Below are 22292 nucleotides of genomic sequence, written 5' to 3'. Positions count from 1 at the left end.
ATAAAGCCAGAGGGGGAAGAAGAGAATTCCCAGTTGGCGGGGAGGCATCAATAGACTGGTTTGCTTTTTGTTGCTACCAGCAGCTAGCAAAAGCAGGCTATGGCCATGCAAATATAGTTTATTTCCATAATGTTTGGTTTATTTTATTCAAAGAGCAGCATAGGTTACAGCTGCAGAGAACGAGCATATAGGGCTTCCTGTACAACCCACTGGGATAAAGTAAGAGTCACGTGCACCTTTAAGACCAACAAAGTTTTATTCAGAATGCAAGCTTTCGTGTGCTTGGAGCACACGAAAGCTTACATTCTGAATAAAACTTTGTTGGTCTTAAAGGTGCACTTGACTCCCACTTTGTTCTACGGCTTCAGACCAACACGGCTGCCCACTTGGATCAACCCACTGGGATATGAGCCGTTGATGGCTTCCTTGCATCCCCCAAGCTTAGCATGTCCTAAAGAGTCGTCAGCAGCGCCCCCACCCCCAAGGCTACTACAAAGTGAGTGATTACTCCACAGACAAACCAATGGGACTGCTCACTCATGACAATAAGGGGGGAGGGAATCACCAGTAAGCCCAGCTTGTGGCAAGGAGGAAATTTTTGCAGACCAAAGAAAGACAAGCTCTAGCTTGTGGCCTGAACTCACATGACCCTCCCTGTTTGCATATTATAACCCGTTTTGTCTATAGCTGCTCGCAAGAGACAATTCCTTGTCTAGGAAGTGGAAGATTAAACGGCTAGAAGCAAGCTTTTGTAATGCTCCAAGGGGTAGATGCAAATTTTGGCACATGGCAGACCAACTTCCAGGTACTTCTGCACGCACTGTAACTCGTGCTTGTTCCCATCCAACATCTCCCTTGTAGGGCTGTTTCTGCCTGCTTTTCTACTTAAGAGAGAGGGGTAAGGAAAGGGCCCCGGTCAGAGAATGGAAGCTGCCAGGTTTAACCTTCCCAAAGGTTTCCGTCCAGCTTCCAGCATGCTTATCAGAATCCATTTCAGAGACTAGACTGGCTCTGGTTCTGGAGATCCTGCTTTGACCAGCCCTGGAACTATTATGCCTGGCTTCCTTTTAGCTTGTACTGGCACTCAGCAATTTGGGAGCATCTTCAGTGGCTGCTGTGTCAGTGATGCAAGCGGCGGAGCAGCAGCAAGCACCAGGAACGAGAGAAGCCATGGCCAAGCCCCGTTCTTGCCGTCACCATCCTCCCGAGGTGGACGAGGCCCTTCCCGGTCTCATTCAAAGCGGCGGAGGTGATTGTAGAGGGACTGTACGTAAGTGAAGACACACATGGGGTCCGGCTTGCGGCCCATCACCATCATGTCTTCCACTTCTATCAGGCGATCACAGTTGGCCATTTTCCTAGAAGAGAGGGCAACTGGTCAGTAGCAGCCGATCTGGATGGCTCCAGAAGCAAACTGGGACATTTGCAAAGGAAGGGAGCCTGATTAGACTGGCTCTCTAAAAGGCCATCTTCTTAGAGGGTCTCCCTGGAGCCTTATTTCATCCCCTTCCCAAATGGCATCCATATGCTACACATCAGTAATCTCTAACATGCTGCCTGTCCACCAAGGAGTCTCCTAGCTTCTTCCCCAAAACATTTAGTGTGAACCAATCCTGGTTTCCTCCACCTCACTGAAACAGAAGAATCCCAGAGGCCTTCTCTTTCTGGCTGCAGTCAGACTATAGGCTTAGAGCATTTGGGCCACACTTCTAATTTTATCTTTATTTTTTGTGCTGGAGAATTTTGTCTACACATACACCTGTAACCCACTGCTCTACACTCTCACCCCGTGGTTAACCATTCAGATTACTGTTGTGTGCCAGTAAGCTCGGAGCAGTTGGTTGGGCAGCATCCTTTTGTTTGTTTTTCACGCATGCACATAACATGTGTTTGAATCTCCAGCTCTTTCTTGACAGCTCTGCAATCCCTCTGTCAAGTATTATGATCACTGGTCCCCATTCAACGGTATTTCTCTGCCAGAAATCACTCCCTTTCCTTCCTGAACTTACTCCCTTACCAACTCATTTCATAGGACTGTATATTTCTATGGCATTACCTGAGTGCAGGGCTTTTTTTGTAGCAGGAACTCCTTTGCATATTAGGGTACACTCCCCTGATGTAGCCAATCCTCAAAGAGTTTACAGGGCTCTTAGTACAGGGCCTACTATCGGCTGCAGGTGGATTGGCTACATCAGGGGGTGTGCACTAATATGCTGATATGAGAGCCTAAATAGGGACTATTTCCAGCACTGTCCCACCCTAAGAAATGGCAGAAAGGGTTGTTCTTGAATTTTTGCTTTAAAAATATCACCCCCCGGTGGGCCCCCAGCCCTCCATGGCAGCCATTTTGTGGCAGTTCCCACCTCCCATTCTCAAAATTTCAAAGGCACCCACAGGGCTCAACAAGAATGGGGAAGCTACCTTTAAAAAGGGAGTGGAGGAGGGATTTTAAGGTCTGGGTTTCACATGAACTCTCTTGTTTGCAACGAGCAGCTGGGAATCTGCCATAAACCGCCTGGCCCGCTGTCTTCTCAAGGACAAAGCAGTACTCACTCTGCCATTGTGAATGCCATTTCAAAATTCTCCTTGCGCTTGGCAGGGTCGAGCGCGTTGTAATCGAACGCTTCGGGGAAAAATGAGTGGACAAGAGCACAAAAGGCCATTCCATCGCTCCAGCTGGACGAGAAGTTCTGCAGGTCAATGTGCTGTCGGAAGGCAAGGAGAATGCAAGCATGATCACTCCAACCACAGAAAAGGTCACTGACCCCCACCAGGAAGGGAAGCGGGGTGCCCCATCCGAGTCAGCAAGGCAGAGCAGACACTGCAGTCCTCTGCTTACCCCCCACTCCCATGAAGTCTCAAGAAGGAGACAAACAGCAAGAGGGCCAGAGGATTCTCTACCTTATAGCCGATGGTTTTGGAACGGCACCACTCCAAGAGGATCTGCTTGATGCTGCTGGCGCTGGCAACCCCAAAACTCTGTGATCTTTTTAGCTTAGGCCGAATCTCCCCTTTCCCCCTAGACAAAAGCAGTAGAAATGAAGATTAGGGTGGAAGCACCACCTATTCTGGTGAAGCTTGCTCTCTCTGTTCTCTGCCACTGGCACTTTGGTTTGCTTAAGTATATGATCAGAGAGAATAGCTCTGGGGAACTCTGGCTTAGGCTAGCATTGGAAAACATGAAGTAGAGGTCCATCAGTGGCTATTATCCATGAGGTACAGATGGAACACTGTCTGGGGCAAGAATGTTCTGTATTCTTGGTGCTTGGGGGGGGGGCAACAGTGGGGAGGGCTTCTGGAGCTCTAGCCCTGCTGGTGGACCTCCTGACGGCATCTGGGCTTTGGTCACTGGGTGACACAGAGCGTTGGAATGGATGGGCCACTGGCCTGATCCAACATGGCTTCTCTTACATTCTTAGCATAAAGAGAATAGCACAGCTGTGTTTGTTCACAAATGTCCAGCTGGGTGTCCTTTGATTCCATGTGGACCCACAGGTCCCTCTGGCACAACCATACAGGGACCTTCTAGCAGTGGCCCCCTGCCTTGGGGTTATCTTCTGCTTCTGTTTCCTTCCTTCCTCGCTTCGGCTATCTCTTGACATCTGTCAGCATCTCTACACTATCCATCAACCCTCTTTTCTTTTATCCAGCTAGCTTGGCCTCAGACAAGCATCCCCCTACTCTGGCAAAAAAACCCACCTCTAATCATGGCTTCCTGATGTGCTAAACTATTCACACTGAAGCTGTGTTGTGTGCATGCATGCTCAGTTGGCACTGACCTCAGAGCAGTGCGGGAAACTTCAAACTCCCTTTAAAGAAGGGAGTTTTACTTAGCTTACATCATCAATCACATTTTTATCCTGTCCTTCCAACCTCCATTGTTTTATGTCCAGTTCCTCTCCTTCTCCAAGTTATGCTCACAACCATGCTGTGAGGCAGGTTAGACTGCAAAAGAAGAGCCCAAGGTCACCCAGTGACCTCCATGGCCAAGGGGAGACTTGAATTTGCATCTCCCTAACCTTAGCCCAACATTAACACTACACTAAATAGTGGGAGCACACAAGCTCTGGTCTTAGACTGGTCCGGATGAACTATGTACGCTGGGGACGTAGAGGTACAATGCCTCAACACTGCTAGAGGCAGTATTAACCAAGTCCTTTCATGAGCCTGGCCTCTCACTTGTGCAGAGCTGCCCAAAACGCCAAGTTGCTCTCAGGATCTGGCTCTCCCCCCTCCATCCCTCCCTTGCATTTAAGCCACTGGAGCAGGCCCAGGATCAACATACTTTCCACGGTCCTGGTCAAACTTCTCAAACAGCGCCTTCCTGGCCTGGGTTCCTGAAGTGCGGGGCAGCGTCTGAGATCTCACCAACTCTCTCCGTTTTTCCACTGGCCGATGGGCTGCCGGAGGTGGGGAGGGGGATTTGGGGGTTACATCGTGTTGCTGGCTGGCTGTTATGCTGTCAAAAAACAACAACAAAAATCAACCAATAATCCAGGAAAATGGAGCTGCAGTAGATGATGCCAGAGCGCTCCACAGAAGTAGCACAGCAGCAAAAGTCTACAATTGTGCATACTGACTTGCATTAAGGTTAAGATAATTGCAGCCCACCCCTCCCCCTGAAGTCACCACTTGCCAACCCAAGAAGGCTCACCTCTCACTAGCCTGGGTTCCACCAGTCACTCCATAGCTCGTAGCTGACGTGGACTTTGTGACAGAAGAGAATTTCTCTGCACAAGGAACAAAAGAAAGGAGTTAGTTTCCTTCCACTGTGTCCTCCTTGGAGATGGCTCCAGCAGGTAACAGTCTGCTTTTGGGGCATTATTCTGTGCACAAGGTTGACAATGGAACTTCTGAGATGGTCTTTGACAGTAATAAACCACTCACTCATTAACAGTGGAACTGGACTCTGCAGGAGGAGAAAAGGACCATGTATGGCTGAGGTTAGTTCACAATGACTTTCTCTTTGCCATTCCTTTCTGGAAGGCGCTATGGTTGGCCTTGGTCAGACATTTTTCTGTAGCTGATTTGGAACAGGCTGCCTAAAGGTATATGCAAAACTGTGACTCTTGGTCTTCAGAAAAGCCCATAAAGTGGCACTATTCCAGAGAGTCTTGGTTGGAAGTGATTAGCTCAAGCAGACTTTGGACACTGAGACGTTGTTTATTTGAACAGTAAAATCTATAAAAGGCTGAAGCTGATGTGCAATTATGTTTTTAATTTGATTTATTATAGGGCTGGATCTTAGTTATATTTTCATTGGCTCAGATCCTACCAGCTTTTCTGCTTGGGAAAAAGGAAAGATGGGTCCCCTTTGACTTCCAGAAAGATTATCCTGGGGAATCAAAGGACCTGTATGTAAAAAAAGTCATGCACAATATAGGGGGGAACTGGGTATGATTTAGTGGAAAAACTTGGCTAGATCCAGCTCACTAGTCAGAAATGCAATCAGTGTTTTGTTTTAACTTGTGCAGCTACCTGCTTTGAGCTTTTAGTAAGAGGAAGATGGCAACGTTTTAAGTAAATACACGAGGAGACCTGGCACTTATGATGCCACAGGTGTAGGGGGACAGAGCCAAACACTACAAGCAAATGGAAAGATGCTACCATGAGCACATTCAGATGTTCTGTGTCTGGAGACTGTCAGGGAAGTGTTGCCGATAAAGAAAATAATTGTATTCCCCCTTCCCTTCAACTGGAGAATCCAGGGATTGAACCTGGTACCTTTTGCATGCCAAGCAGATGCTCTACCACTGAGCCATGACCCTTCCCCTCTCCCATCTAGACAGAAAGAGATGTGTTTCCTGTATGCTGATGACATCCAGCTCTCTCTTTTTCATCTGGCTGTGCCTGGTAACAGACTGGATGAGAGAAAGTAAACAAAAACTATGCTTGAGGTGTTGTAAGGTGAGAGATCTCCCACCTTGAATGAATACATTCACAGCTTTTAGACCCATCCCTAACTTTGAACAGCCAGGTAACATCTGTGTCTCAACACCACCCACTTCACCAGTTGCAACCTTTCCTAGAAAGACAAGACTCACCTGCAGTAACCCATACTTTGGTCACACTGAGGCTTGGCTGCTGTAATGTGATCTGTGTGGAGCTGCCTTAGAAGACCTCTAAGATACCAGACTGTCCAGCCAGAATGTTGACAGAGACATGCAGCAGTGATCATTACCACTGAGGTACTAAAAGAGGCTGGAACTCTGGCTGCAACTCAAAGTGCTGGTTTTAACTTTTAAAGTGCTACATAATGCCCTGACCTGGTTAGACCAGGCAAGCCCGATCTCAGAAGCTAAGCAGGATCGACTCTGGCAAGTACTTGGATGGGAGACCTCAAAGGAATACCAGAAGTCAGGAGGCAGGGGCAGGCTTTATTCAATCACCTCTCTGAATATGCTCCAGACCCCCAGTAGAGGTCATTCACCAGAGGTCACATGGACTTCCAGGTGCACACGCACACACATGCATATAAAAAATTACAAAAATATCAAATCAAATAAAAATAAAATAATTATATTGCTACACAATTTCCTGCAGCATGAACTTGCCTGTCTACTACAACACTGCAAAAAGGCCCTTCCTTGGGTGGCCCACCTCAGAGAAGCAAGCAATAGTGACCAAGGTTAGGAGCTTCTCCATAATGGTCTTAAGTCTAAGGACCAAGGCTTTTTTGTAGAAAAAACCCAGCAGGAACTCATTTGCATATTAGGCCACACACCCTGACACCAAGCCAGCCAAGCCTGCTCAAAAAATGCCCTGCTAAAGACTTTCCCTACTTCAGGCAGGCACCTCCAAGACCATGGGGTTTTCAAGACCAGAGAAAAGCCGAGGTGGTTTGCCATTTCCTGCCTCTGTGTAGCAACCCTGTACTTCCTTGGTGATCTCCCATCCAAATATTAATCAGGGCCAATCCTACTTTGCTTCCGAGATCTGACAAGATCAGGCGAGGCCAGACTATCAGGCTGCCAGACGAGTTCCTAAACATCTAAAATTGCTCCTATATGTTCCATTTCATCTGCAGCTGGTCTGAATGAGCTTAGCTTAGTGTTCAGTTAAAGTGACTTTATGTATTCGTAGGACAATTGTTTTAAATGAACCAAAAGCCACTTTGAATGCTTGAGAAAGTGGGGGATTAGCAGTTTAACTAAATGAATGCCAGCTGTGTCTGCCGCTTGCCAAAATCACTGGTCCCGTGGGCCTCAGTGAGGCCGTGGGAGCCTGTGGTGACCTATTCCGGCCTAGCAGCCCTTCCTCCAGGCTGGTTCAGAAATTCATCACGAGGATGTAGCCATGGAAACAGCATTTTTGAAGGCCGGGAAAGGGGGAGCCAAACAAATTGTCTTACCTGAGGTGATGGATGCACTTGTCCTGACAGAACTTGAACTCCAGCTCTTCGCAGCACTCACTGTGGGAGGGGAAAGAGGAAAAGCCAGTAACTTTCTGGTGTGTCTTAATTTTTTTTTAAGTGCAAGGGCTTGAGACTTTGGTACAAAACATAACTCTAGCTCATGCAACTTTTCTCCTAGGAGGACCTTTTGACCCACCCCCCATGCAAGGTAATACCACAAAGTTCATTCACACCCCACCCTCCTCTGGCCTCTTTGTCAGCCCACTGCCCCTGCTTCACAGTGAAGAACTGTTTCAGAGACAGTTTGGAGCACAACAGATTGGTTGCTGAAGAGGGTACCGCCCAGCCAAGAGCCACCACACTATGCAACCTGCCTATAACCAGCATCTCACAAGGCTTTCTTTATGATGATGCCAGCTGAGGGGTTGTGGGACTGTTTAGAATGGCACCTTGTGGGCGAAGTACATCTAGATTCTGCCTCCTCAATGGAGCCCCACTTTTGCAGTTGTCAGCCTGTAGGCCTAGCTTTTCCTGTCAGTGCAGTTCCACAATGCAAAAACCCTGCCCCTTTGAATTTTCCTGGAGGATACCTCATCCCTTCCGCAGCAAAGCCCCAACAATATTGGATCCCATTTCTAATCCCTTCGTGCTCTTTAGAAATAGTTTATTACAAAAATGAGGTAAGGAAACTCCCTCCCACCCTAGCTGTGCTTGTTTCATTTTCAACACTAATGTTATTGTCCAGAGCAGAGATACACCATTCACAGCTGAATGACTTCAGTGGGTTTAGAAAAGGTGCAACTCTCCTTAAGACAGTACCATAACACTGCGTTGGAGAGTCAAGGGACAAATTAATCCCATACCTTAAGAATGTACCAACTCCTTGTCAAGGGAAAAGTTACTCAGGGGCTGTTTTGTACAAGACACCAGGATTACACCTGTCTGACTCCCCCTTTGAGGGCCTCTTGCGTTTTTTACCTGATTGATTTGAAGTTTTTGACACAGCCTCACTGTGGCTTTTGTTCTGCTGTCCTCCAGGGACACTCGGTGTAATTGGCCCCCCAGAGGTTTCTCCTGAAAAGGTTTCCGATACTCTGGTTACCGCGGTAACCGGAAGGTGCGGCATCCGTGAGCTCACTGCCGGAGCGTGTGCCTCAGGGGGTGCGTTTGGCAGGTGAAGAGGTGAGGCTGGTTCCGGAGCAAGTTTGGCCAGGCCTGAAATCCAAAAACAAAGCAAGCAGAGAGCCAGTGTGAAAAGTCCATGCCTGATTGAGCTCTATGTTCACTGCAAAACCATGGGATTGATTTATTTTTTAAGATTCTGTTTCACATTCCTGAACAATCATGCTGCACAGCTTTTGGCGTTTGTCTTCCCTTACAGCAATGTCATTTATGGATGTTTGTGCAAAACACAGCAGTAAATCAGCACAAAAATTCCAGCCCAAATGGCAAGCTCCCATCCATCAGAGCAGGGGTCCACAATGTGGTGCACAGTGTGCCATGATGCCTGCTAACAGCTTTTCTGGTGCCCACCAAGTGTTTTTAGGAAGTTGATGCTGCCAAGTAGGGTTTTTGCCCAGCAAGGCTTCTTCTGATTGGCTGTGCAGATTTTTAAAAATGTAACTTTGGTGCTAGCTGCCACCATAGCACAAGGATCTTTACTACGTGACTGAAGTTAAGCTGCGGCCGGTTCCACCTGCTGTGGTAGCCATTTTGTAGAAGCCATTTTGTGTCAGAATTCCAAGGGTGCCTGCAGGCTTTCAAAAAAAAAAAATTGGAGGATCCCTGTGCTAGAGTCACTTGCTTCACACATGTACAGTGAGGTGAAGCCAACCCAGGTGGGGAGCCGTGTTGGTCTGAAGCAATAGAATAAAGTTAGAGTTCAGTAGCACCTTGAAGACCAACGCAGTTTTATTCAAGGTATAAACTTTTGTGTGTACAAATAAAACTTTGTTGGTCTTCAAGATGCTACTGGACTCCAACTTTAGTCTGTTGCTTTACACGTGACATTTTCCAGCTCAGAGATTCAACTGTGGGTCACAGAAAAGAAGAGGCCAATTTGTAACATTTGCATGGCCTTTTGTGGCATGTTGACAGATCAGGAAAAAAACCTTGTTGGGGCTTTTAAAAACATTTCATTTATTTTCCAAGAGGTTTGGGAAGCATTTGCTGTACTTTTAAAGTCAAAGAAAGACATGATGAACATTCAGCAACCAAAACAACACAGCGGGAGCCATTCTACTTCCTCTCCCATTTCATCTCTGGAAAAGAAGTGGGGATCAGCGAAAGCACAGAGACCGAGCCACGTTGCTTGCTTAGGAGCAACCTTGCAATAATCATAACATTTAAGGAAGTTCCATCACTCCCAAGGTTACCTTGATGGTCCTCATGGTCTGGAATTCAACCACATTTAAGGCAGTTCTTAAGAAAACTTATCCATTGTGCCCCAAGAGTTTTCCTTCTTACCTCCTGAAGGCTGATGTCCATTTTCAACTATAGAGAAATCGAAAGCCTTCCTGCTCTCTGAGTCATTATGATCCTCCAAGTCCAAACTCTGCAAAAGAACAATGAGATGGTGGGGGGATGAGCAAGACAGACAGCCAAAGACTCAAGCAAGCAGAGGCACCCCAGACGATGCCTGTTGTTCAAACAGCCTGTTTACAGATGTTCACCTATGCAGTGATTATATTGAATCACCCAATCAACTCCAGCACTGTCTACTCAGACTGCCAGTGGCTCTCCACTAGGGATCTGAGATCTTCTGCACACAAAACACTTACCCTGACCCACAACCTTTTGTAGGCAAGGAGGTACACTTACATGGTGCAGTTTGCCACCCAAGCACTGACTCAGAATCCACTGCAAAAATTGCATCCTTTGGATGCTAAGCTAGACAAACCTTTCTTCCAAACCACCATGGTCCTTCTTGCCTAGTCCTTAGAAAAAAAAACTTTAGAAAAGAAGCCTTTTCTCAAACTTTCACTGTCAAAGATTCATATTTCTTTCTTTCCCCAAAACAGTTCAACTTATCGCTACAAACCAGGGCTTTTTTGGGGCAGGAGCACACAGGAACAGAGCTCCACCTGGGCTGCCAGGGTTCCAGCTGGCACACTGGAGAAGGTGCAGGAGGGAATCTTTAAACGTCTCCCTGATGACTTCAGTCTTCCCCAGCTTGTGCCTGCTGCGGCAGCTGTGCTGGGGAAGGCACGGGGGAGCTCCCGTTTTGCTTCTTCTACCAAAACAAAAAGCCCTGCTAGAAACAATATAGTAACACTGGGGGTGGGGGTGAATAAGCAAATGAGTTAATAACAGTCTTATAACTTACGAAACATTGCCACAAGGCTAATGTCCACTGCATTAAGGTGGCTTTAAGAGGCTGAGAAATCCAATGGAAAAGATCAAAATCACCTGATGAGACACACAGCTGTGGAATTCGTTCCCCTCAGTGATACACAGAGCCTGCCAGATTTGGAGCAGCAGGTAAATACTGTGTTTTTGTGCTCATCAGATCTCAGAAACTAAGCAGGGTGAGCCCTGGTTAGTCCGTGGATGAGCAATCACCAGGGAAGTCTGGGGTTGCTCTGCAGAGGCAGGCAATGACAAACCACCTCTGAATGTCTCTCACCTTGAAACCCTACAGAGTTGCTGTAAGTTGGTTGTGCATTCTGAGAATTAACTGTTCTTTCCAGCTATTTTAACTGTTATGCTTCTGTTTTGATTTTTTTTAACAAGGCTATTTTGAATTTAGTGACTCTTTAAGGAAATGTCAGCCTTTTAATATTTTTTGATGGAAACTGTCTTGAGAACTAAAGGATCATAAGCAGAATCTAAATATATCTCTAATAAACAATGTTTAAAAAGATACAGCATTAGAATGCCATAGTAGATCTGCACATAAACAGCTCAGGAGAGGAGAAAGGCTCAGGCTTCATTGTCCTTTAATCCCATTTTAAAATCCTGCAGCTCAGAAAGGCAGGAGACTCCGCAAACTCTCTCCAGCAGTGGAGTTGATGCTTTTGCTATTCACTCCTTTATTATGAAGGCTCTTACGATGCAAGTTTGCAGTGATCACACACTGAATTACATACTCTTCTGGGGTCTAGAGTTGCCAGCCTCCAGGTGGGGCCTGGAGATCTCCTGCTTTTACAACTGATCTCCAGTTGGCAGAGATCAGCTCCCCTGGAGAAAACGGCTGTTTTGGACCCTAGGGCATTGTACCATGCTGAAACCTCTCCCCTCCCCAAACCCCATCCTCTCCCATCTGCACCCCCAAAGTCTCTATATATTTTCCAGCACAGACCTGGCAACCCTCATCCACGCTGGGACATGCCAAGCAGACATGCTCTGGGAGTTCATGCTTGAATTTTAAATCCCTGGGAACATCCACGGATCAGGACCACAAGCCTCCCCCCCACACACACACACACTGCTTTCCTGACCTGGAAATGACTACAGGTAGCTGGTATTTGCAACCAATATGCTCTCTAAGCTGTGGAGTGTTGTGAGCAAAAATTCTACTTCATGAGCTACTGGCATTAAAGTTCTGATTTGCTCTGGGGCCATTTTTAGCCAGAGACTAAAAAACTGTGAGCTAGCTCACACTAACTCAGCTTAGAGGGAACACTGTGTGCAACACTGGGGAAAGCTGTGCTTACTGATGGGCTACATGCAAGTTTCCCAACTGGGCAAACAATGGCTGCATGAGCCATTCCAAATTGGGAAACAATGCAAAGGGGAAGGCTTGCACCCCCTTCTCCATGCAGTCCCCATCCAAATTAGCCCCCGCATGCCTCAGAATCCAAGTTTCAACTAGAAATCCCCCTGAACATGTCTGCTTGACCCACTAGGGCCAGCTCTCCCAATAGGCAAACTAGGCAATTGCCTAGGGTGCCAGGAGAGGGGGAACAGATTTGGGCTCCCCCCCCTCCCTGCACCCAAGACAAATGTCTAGTTTGCCTTCCCCCCTACATGCTTCCGTCACCCCGCCTTCCCACCACCTCCTCCCTTCCCCCCTTCCCTTCTGAAGCACCGTGCTCTGCCCCCCTCCCCCAGGAGCACTCAGAGGAGCGCCACTAGACTCCCCCATGCCCTTTTAGATGTGGCCCAGGCATCTCCGCACTCTCTCTTGAGGGAGCACTCAACAAGGCTTTGCTCCCCCCTCACTTCCAGAACCACCAGAAGTTAGGGGGTGTGAAGCTTCTTCGAGTGCTCACTCAAGAGAGAGTGCGGAGATGCCCAGGCCGTGTCTAAAAAGGTAGGGGCAATTCTAGCAGCGCTCCTCTGAGCATACCGGGGGGGGGGGGGGGCGGGAGCATCGGAGCATGGTAGGGTTGCCAATCCCCAGGTGGGGGCAGGGGATCCCCCGGTTTGGAGGCTCTCCCCCCGCTTCAGGGTCATCAGAAAGCGGGGGGAGGGGAGAGAAATGTCTGCTGGGAACTCTATTATTCCCTATGGAGATTTATTCCCATAGAAAATAATGGAGAATTGATCTGCGGGGCTCTGGGGGGGGGGGGCTGTTGTTTGAGGTAGAGGCACCAAATTTTCCGTACAGCATCTAGTGCCTCTCCGCAAAATATCCCCCAAGTTTAAAAAGGATTGGACCAGGGGGTCCAATTCTATGAGCCCCAAAAGAAGGTGCCCCTATCCTTCATTATTTCCTATGGAAGGAAGGCATTGAAAAGGTGTGTCGTCCCTTTAAATGTGATGGCCAGAACTCCCTTTGGAGTTCAATTATGCTTGTCACAACCTTGATCTTGGCTCCATCCCTAATGTCTCCTGGCTCCACCCCCAAAGTCCCCAGATATTTCTTAAATTGGACTTGGCAACCCTAGAGCACGGTGCTGCAGAAAGGAAGGGGGCGGGGGCATATACGTGCACCTAGGGCCCCCAGGGGCGGGGGGGCAGCAGACAGTCTGCCTGGGGCATCACGTACCCTTGGGCCACCCCTGGCTTGACTTGACAAGACCCAGAGTGGACCTGAGAAAAATGTATCTCTAGTAAGCCCTGAATCATTGACAAACATGGGATCTGAATGTGTTATCTCTTAAATCGAAGCACAGCACTGAATTCTCAGACTGGCAGCTACTGCTACAATTTCCCTAGAAAATATCACATTAAGTTGCTCTATACTGAATCAGCCCCTTGATCCATCAAGGTCAATATTGTCTGCTCAGAATGACAGCGGCTCTCCAGGGTATCAAGCAGAGGCCTTTCACATCACCTACCACCTGATCTTTTTAGCTGGATATGCTGGGGATTGAACCTGGAACTTTCTGCATACCAAGCTGTGGCTCAGCCCTTCCCCATACTCAGGGATCATTTGTAGAAAAATAGGTGGTGGAGCTCATCCTGGGATTGTTATGCAGCTGCACATACTATTCAATGGACAAGGAGGTGGAACTCTCAGAAAGGTTCAGGAGCTATGCTCCTGTGAGCTCCCACTGAATCCAAGACCTGCCCATACTCAACAGCATAGGGCAAACTTAGCTGCACACTAGAGTTGCAAACTGTTTGGTGCTTCCTCACCATGGAAGCTAGGGCGATACGAAATTCTAAGGACCTGAGTCGCCCTGGGAGATAAGAGCAGCAAACCTATTTTAAATCAAGCGTCTTCCGTGTGTTCTTCTGAATGTGTGTGGGCCCAGACAGAATGGTTGTCTGAAGGTTCACAGTGTGTCAACCCAGATTCCAGTCTCTGCTTTAAAGATGGGGAAAGATCTAGTTACTGATGAGGTTTGTTCAAGATCTGGACCTCAGGGATCGCTGCCAACAGAGGGCTTCTCAGACTAACCAACACATATATGCAGAGCAATATCTAAAGCAGGAAACTCTCTTATTAAAGGAGTTATCAAGGCAAACACCAAGCTTAAACTATCCAGCCCACCCCACTGATCCAGCGCTTGATTTCTCCTGCCAAAATGAAAACACAGCTGCTCCTTATTGACTGTCCAGCACCCTGGATTATCTGTATGGCAAAGGAATACAATGTTTCTGGTTCACAGAGGTAGAAGGCAGTTTGTGTCAGATGTTTATTCAAAAAGTCCCTGGCTAATGCTCTGATTTGCAAATAAGGCTTTTGTTCACCTTGGGGAAAAATGGAATTGTGGATTGAGTGTAATGGGATTTGCTGTTGGAGGGATCCAAGGACATTTCTAGGAGACATCAGACAGACAGCACACAACAGTGCTATCAAAAGTCTGGTTTCTTCACCAGAGTAATGCACTATGGTGCTCAAGAAAGTGATTGTATACAAATGTAATTGGAGTGGTCAACTCTCGATGGAAGCTTTCTCATTTTGTTGCATCCAAACGAAATATTTCCTCACCAGGACCAAGTTTGAGAAAAGCCATTCCGCCATTTTGCAGAAGGTGACTGAACAAAGGTATCTGAAGAAGTGAGCAGTGAATTACAAAAACTTCATGTCCTGACACAAATTTTGTTAGTTTTTACGGTGCTACTAGACTCTTTTCTACTATACAAAGGATTAATCTGCTAACATCTGTGATGCTTCAAATTCATGCTCCTCTGACAACAGAGAGGCCAAAAAGTGATTCTGCCCTCTTACTGCTGCACTGCCTTGACTTGGATAGCCCAAGCTAGCCTGATCTAATCAGATCTCAGAAGTTGAGGAGGGTCAGCCCTTGTTAATACTTAGATGGGAGACCACCAAGGAAGTCCAGGGTTGCTGTACAGAGGGAGGCAATCACAAATCACCTCTGTTCATCTCTTGCCTTGAAAACCCTATGGGGTCACCATCAATGCTCCCTCTAAGCTGTAGAGTCTTGTGAACAAAAAATGCTATTTCATGAGCTACTGGCACTGACGTTGTGAGCTACTGCATAAATCAGATTGTTCTGGGGCCATTTTTCCTGAGATAAGACAAAAATGTGTAAGCCAGAGGCTAAAAAAACTGTGAGCTGACTCACACTAGCTCAGCTTAGAGGGAACACTGGTCACCATAAGTCATCTGTGACTTGACAGTTTTCCCCGACCACCACTACAATCCACTGATCTGCATGACTATCAATTCATAGGGTCCCACCGTCCCCAGAATCTAGTTTTTGTGGGTTGGAAAGGATTGCAGGAAGGAGGGAAATACAGCAAAGACCTGCATTCCTACAACTGGTGGTAGTTAGGATGAAACCCAGAGGCCTTGGTTCAAGACTCTGTTTATAGGATTCAGTGCTGAACTGCAGGATGCAAAAAGAACCGCCAAGCCCATGCACAGAACGTTGTCTTCACTTCTGAGATAACAAAATAAGAGAGGAAAATCTCCAATAATGAGCGTTGGCGACTGGCTGGTTGAACTGCAGTTGGTTCTGGCAAAACAAGGACAGGGTTGTTCTGCATCACAACCAGGTGTACCAGAAGAAGGGGCTGCGTAAGCACAAGCAGCAGGTGCTGAAACCTTGGGTACCATCTCCTACTAGGGATGCAAGTATGCATGGGGAGGGGTGGGGGGAGTTATCTCAGAAACCAGAGTCCTGGGAGAGACAGCAGCCAGCCACACCTGACCTGGTCTGAACTCAGCTCCCAAGTGAAGTCATCGCAAAGACACAAATGTAGGCATAAAAACAACAACTGAGATCCAAACCAGCCCTTTCCACTTCTCCTTTCCTTCCTGGAATCAGGAACGCCAAAGGGAGCCTCTGATGTCAGAAGGCCCCCACAGGGAGAGTGAGCCGCTGCCAAGGAGCGTGACCCCATCTCAAGGCAGCTCAAGAACACGGATGGCTCTACTACCAAGCGATTTCCAAGTCAGCCTGACCTCCTTCAGTATAGCACAAAAAGTTTTGATCCCACTCCAAATGTGGCACACGTCCCATTACATGCTGAGGCTGTGGGGCTCAAATTCAGCAGGCTATGACCACCAGAAACCCACTCGGGGTCACTGATGCAATAGCGGACATGGCATCGCCTCAGGAAACAAAAGCCAGATCCTCCAAGCGCCCCACTTGATAGCCAAGTTACAGATGCTCGTCCCAGCTCTGCATGAGATAAACCAGTACTGCTCCACACAAAAGCGATTCATCTTCGTGATGGAAACGCAGGGCCACAGTTGCGCCTGACGGCAGTTCGAGACAACTCCAGCTGCAAGCTCTCTTCCCCCAACTCCCCCAGCAGTCAGGAGGACCAGCTGCCAGGATGACGTCACCGGTAAGTGGTAATGACAGCTCTGAGCAAGAGCCACCTGGAACACGACGCCCCACCGGCGTGCTGCCTTTGCTTGAACTCAAACAGCCGTGCCGGTTTCCTACCATTGAGGAGTTATGCGCAGCAGCTGCGATGGGGGGTGGTGGGGGAGAACCCTCCAGCTATGGAGATGTATAGCAGAGACACAAGCCGTGCCAAGAAACGGCTGCTGACCTGGATTTAGAGACTGGTGGTTCAAAACCAGCAGATGCTACTTGGTGATTAAGACGAGTGCTGGATGGCACCCTCTCCTCCACCACCAGCGCTGGAGGGAGGTCACGCACAACCGGGTGAAGGGAGCACCCCCCCATAAAAAGATGCCTTCTGGCTGAGACACTCCTGTGTTGGTCATGAGAAACCAGCCATCCAAGACTGCGCATCCCCTGTTAGACAACTGCCTGTAACCCCACAGGCCTAGACTTGGTGGACTGAGGGCCCTGGCTATACCTCCAAAAGCAGCCAAGATGAAAAAGGCAGGAACAGCCGCCACAAGGGATTCATTGGGTCTCGGAAAGATTTGTGGGGGTGTAACATTCACTCACAGTGCAACCCTGGCCTTTCCACAAGTCCTGATGGCACAGCTGATACCATGAAGCTGAAGCTGGGTTCGAGAGACTTACAAGAATTAGTGTCGGCCGCCTGGGCAAGAGCAGTGACCCCAACTCGCCTCCCTTAACCTAGGAATAAATGGCGCACTGAACCAGCAGCGGGGTCATCACCTCTGGTTAATAATGCAGCTAATGGCTATGCACGGGATAGCATCTCCATTGTGGGAACGGCGCCCAAATGCATCATCTGGCTGCTTGCTTCCATGGGGAAGGGACCTGCCTGTATTTGCACTAGCCTAGAAAGAACCCCCTACTCAAACTTGAGCACTGATGACAAGTCAAATGGGTAGTGACCCAGATCCAAACAGATCCCGGTGACGTCTTTGCAGTTTTTCTGGGCTGTCAGTTTCACAGAACAGAAAAGGACTCCAAGAAGTCCATGCCAAACTAACATATGGAGTTTGTTTATGCAGGATGTGAATGTGGTCACTACTTTAGACGGCTTTAAAAAAAAAAAAAAGAAGAGCGAGACAAATTTAGAGAGCGAGGACAGATGGTTATATTAACAGCTATTAACCAAGATAGCTAACGGGAAACCCCTGTTCAGAGATGGTCTGAACTACCATATCTCAGGTGCTGGGGATAACCAGAGGAAAGTGGCTTGCATTTTCATGTCCTGCTTGTGAATTTCCCAGAAGTACAAAGGAACAGGATGCTAGACTAGCTGGACCTTTGGCCAGCCCAGCAGGGCTCTCCTTACATCCCTACGGCCCGGTCTTTTAACCCTGGCTTCATTGGCTTTTGCATTCTGTTTCCCAGGCTGAACAAAAACAAGCTTCTAGACCCAAGAGTCTGTTTCCAGCTACCAGGGAGCACCAGTTGCATGTACTCTGCTGACGAGATGTTCATACCCACTTCCCCCAGCCTGCAATGCAGGAAGGGTTGGCAAATACTCCCCAAGAGAACAAACTGATCTCCCAGAGGGAATGAGCTGGCTCTCTTGGCGACCCAGTTTGGGTAACCCAGCTGCTCCTTGGAGAGTGAAGCAAGAACACAACGTCTGGGCCAGACACTGGTGGTCTATTTAAAGAGGGTGATGGGGCTGTTTGTACTTAAAAGCACCCCCCACACACACACACACAACCAATCTAAGTTCTCTGGCCAATTTTTCCACTAGCTAACCAGAATCTGAGCTCCCATGCCTTGAAAGAGGAACACAAAATACCTTTCCCCTGCTTTGTTTTAAAATGGGATTATCTGTTTTGGAGCCCTTGAAGAAACAAGAAAAGGGAGGAGAATTTGAACATGTGCAGAATGCCCTTCCTTAATTGTACCTACCTAATTTGATTACAATTCCGCTATGTAGAAAGAGTGATTTCTGAGAAACCAGAATCTCAGCAATATCCACTTCACACATGAGCTGATCCTTTCACCACCTCATCCCAGGGCAGAATTTTAGACCAAGAAGATTGGCAAAAGCTACTCCAGTGAACAGATCTGTGTTCAGTGCATCAGCCCCACAAGAGAATCACCTTTCTCATCTGCAACTGTTGGTGACCACTTAGATTTGATCCATGGTGAGAAGATAATACTCTGCACATGCTCAGGTATGGTCTCATTTGTTATACCACAGGCACTGGAAACAGACCATCCCTCAACTCTGTGTACTTCCAGGCACTTTTAAATGAAAATGTTATAAGACTGTCAGATACTTCATCCCAGTAACTCTTACAACACTTGTATGAAGTAGGCCAGCATTATCATGACCCTCTTGCAGCCAGGTGAGTGAGCTCCATACTTCCACATAGCACCAGAAGCAAATGCATTCTGGGAATGCGCCTGTGTAACCATAAACTTCAGCAAGGCAGCCAAACTACAGAAAGGAGGCAGCTCTCCTCAACAGGTGACTTCTCTGGGGTGACACTAGAGTGAAGGAATGGTGCCTGAGGCCACACCCTCCCTCCAAGACCTAGGCCCAAAGAAGAGAAATCTGATTCTGGTTTATTCAGAAACTTTCCCTGTTTGGAGTCTGAAACTTGTCATGAAAAGTAGTTGGAGTGTGTGTGTCAAATGTGTCATTTTAAGGTGTTTCAACACAATTTCCCCTCCAATCATTAAAGACACTAAGGCAGATTTCCCTGACCTCTGACCTCTCCCTTCGCTTTCTGACTGAGTAGCGAACCACTCTATTCTCTTTGTTCCAAGAAAGGGAAGGACGAAGACTCCATTTCCTTTCATCTCCTTGACAAAACTTCCACCAAGACAGGCAAGCACCACCAAAGGAAAATCCAGTAGCCAAGGTTTTCTCACTGGAAGTTCAGCACAAGCCTCTCAAATTGGGGCCTGCACAGAGTCAAATTTTCCCCTGGCTTGTGCGGTACCTCAATATTCAAGTTTAATAGGTACAGGGTGGAAAAGGTCCTCCTTCCACACCCCCTTCCAACAGCAGCTTCAGCTTCACAAACCAAGCAAGGTCCTTGCTCAGGCAACGGGAAGATCCAGAAGGTGGTGGTGTGGTGGCCAGGGAAGAAAAGTGCGTTCCCACCTGCTGTCGCTTCTGCACAGCTCACAAATGCAGCCTTTAAGCCAGAGCCAGAAAATTCCACTGTGTAAGAACAGCAAAAATCCAGTTGCAAAACACATTATTTAGTGTAGTGTGAATGCATCCATAGATCCCTACATCTCCCAGGGCTGCAGTTGGCTCTGCAACAGGGCCCCACTTCTTCTAGGCCCCCTCCCTGAACAACCCCCCACCCCCAGCAGCGGCTGCTGCCTCTGCAAATCACTCATACTTCAGTTTATTTATAGACCACCATTAGGCTCAAAGCTGTTCACAATGCAACGCAACAAAAAGCCAATAAAATACATTTAAAATATTTTTTTTTCAAAAATACAATACAAATCAAATCAGAAGTTCATTTCTCCATAATGCCTGTGGCAAGTCATAACTTACGGACCTAATTCAAAGGGAAGAGACAACAGAAAAGCAAATAATTGTAGGGTTGACAACTCCAGCCCTGGGGAATTCCTGGAGATTTGGGGGTGGGGGATGGAGCGTACCGAAGGGTGAGTAACTAAAATTGATGGTATACCATAGAGTCCATAAAGTCTATTGCAGGACTGCTATGGAGAGTAGACTCTATGGTATACCATCAATTTCAGCTGCTTCCCAAAATCACCCCTCTACGCTCTACCCCCCAAAAAACTCTCCAGGATCTGTGCAGTCTGGAGATCCGCTGTAATTCTGGGAGAACTTCAGGCTCCTCAGGCAAGGATTGTTCTGGGGGCACCTCCTTTGCGGCAGGAACTCGACTGCTCCTAGAGTAAGGCAGGCCCATGTAGCTAACAATGTGCCGGGACTCGTTGCTACAACCTCTTCGAGGTCACAGAGAGCTGGCCTAAGCCGCCCCCTGATGGATAACTCTCTCCAGCGCCCGCCGCGGCATCAGCCATGCGTAGGGTTACCATGTTTTGCAAAGCGACATATTTCCCTTCTGACTGCTTCAAACAAGTGATCATCACTATGACAAATCTCATTTTAAACATCCCTGCTATTTAAGCTGTGATAATTGCTACTAACTAGGAGCAATTCTAACCTTCCAACCCCAAAAGAGGGCGTTTTCATAGGTTTTTAGAAATGTTTTCACGTGGGTTTTTTTTTTTTAACTAAAGAGGGACATCAACAAAAAGAGGCTCTGTCCTTTATAAAGAGGTCATCTGGAGGTAACCCTAGCCGGGCCGCTTACCTGACTCTTGGTTGACAAGGACAGCTTGGCGTGGCTGGAGAACCTGGCGCTGCCGCTCAGCTTGGATGTCGGCGCGCCGCCCGGCTCGGCCATCCAGTCGTCGGTCAGGCCGGCAGCCCCGCGGAGGCCCTCCACCTGCCGGGCCAGACGCTCCACCTGCGCCCGCAAGTGCCGGTTCTCTTGTTGCAGCTCGGCCACGGTATGAGCCAACGGGTTGGCCAGGCGCAGCACCTCGGCCACTTGCCGGTCCACGCCGCTCTTGAAGACCTGGATGTCCACGTGGATCTCCTTGACGGCGCCGCGCAGCGTCTCCTCGTAGCGGCCCAGCGCTTCGCACACTGTCTGCGCGTCCTGGCTGTTGAGGTCGGCGATGTCGCTCGCCGAGGGCCGCGCGGTGCTCACGTCCATGTTGGCCCGCGGAAGGAGGAGAGGAGGGGGCGACCCTCGCCCGCTTTCCAATTCCCACCCACCCCTGGGCAAAAGCGGCCCCCCTCGCCCGAGCTCCCAGCGATGGGTCAACTTTTTGGAGCTTGCAAAGACTGCACGTCCAACAATCCGACAGCTCCTTTGCGCAGCGGTCCGGCCCCTTCGCTCGCGTCTCTTTTTGCCAAGCCGGACTTTGCTTTTTATAGACGGCCGAGGCGGGGAGGGGGGTAAGTGGGAGGGAGCAAGAGGGGGGGGAGGGAGGCAGCTGCGGCTCCAGTGTCTGTGCCTGGCTGGGGGTGGGGAGAGAAGCGACTGCAAAGGCGCCGGAGCAGACCCTTGGGGGGGGGGGGAGACTTCTCTGCTCTGGCTGCTACTTCTCTGGCTTCGCAGACCTCGGGGGAGGGGGGTGGAGAGCCGAGGATGGAGAGGGAAGAGCAGAATCTCTTGTCTTTCCTGCGTGACTGGGGCGCTCTGCCAAAGCAAACATTCCTTATCTCTCCCCCCGGGGAGGGGGGAGGAGACGGCGGCCCTGGGTCCTGGGAGAGTTAAGGAGGTGTAAACGCTAAGCCTAGTGATTTGCACGCAAGCGATCCGGACAGACGAGGCGCCGCGCAGTGGAAGCCACACCGTGGCCTGGTCTTTCAGGGAGCTCCAACGGAAGAGGTGTACGGATGGTTTACGTGACGCCGTAACGTTTGGCCATTGCTACAAAACCTGTCTTCGGCCTCTTAGCAAGGGATGTCTTGGTACTCACAACAGCGCTGCAGGGTCGACCTCTGTTAGAACAGGGGCGGGCAAGAGCGCCTCAGAATTCGGAGGGAGGGGTTTCAGTGCTGTCTCCTAGGCAAGAAATTATTGCAGTGGTTCTTACCTCGGATGCTCTAATGAAGCAAAGGGGGCCAGAAGCACCATACAGAATCTTGATTTGTGTATTATTATGCTCATATTCTGCATTTTAGACAAAAATTGGGTCTGAAAGCCTGCCGACTCAGCAATCAAAAACTCATCTGCATTGCAAAAAATTAC

The 22292-nt window shown here is 48.6% G+C and overlaps 2 protein-coding genes across 2 annotated transcripts in view; one reads left to right on the top strand and one right to left on the bottom strand.

Moving 5' to 3' along the window:
- The window catches only part of TXNDC17 (thioredoxin domain containing 17), a 324677-nt gene that overhangs the window by 132912 nt on the left and 169473 nt on the right, over positions 1–22292 (top strand). The window lies entirely within an intron of this gene.
- SMTNL2 (smoothelin like 2) lies at positions 1104–21305 on the bottom strand. Its single transcript, XM_060259442.1, has 9 exons — positions 20841–21305; positions 9821–9908; positions 8333–8569; positions 7352–7411; positions 4655–4730; positions 4286–4459; positions 2902–3019; positions 2554–2705; positions 1104–1358 (listed from the first exon to the last, which is right to left on the bottom strand). The coding sequence occupies exons 1-9, from the start codon at positions 21246–21248 to the stop codon at positions 1232–1234; spliced, it is 1440 nt and encodes a 479-aa protein (XP_060115425.1). The 5' UTR covers positions 21249–21305; the 3' UTR covers positions 1104–1231.

The sequence above is a fragment of the Heteronotia binoei genome, chromosome 18, assembly GCF_032191835.1.
Source record: "Heteronotia binoei isolate CCM8104 ecotype False Entrance Well chromosome 18, APGP_CSIRO_Hbin_v1, whole genome shotgun sequence".
Classification (NCBI taxonomy): Eukaryota; Metazoa; Chordata; class Lepidosauria; order Squamata; family Gekkonidae; genus Heteronotia; species Heteronotia binoei.
Note: the sequence above shows the minus strand (reverse complement) of the source record. Positions and strands in the feature narration are given on the sequence as shown.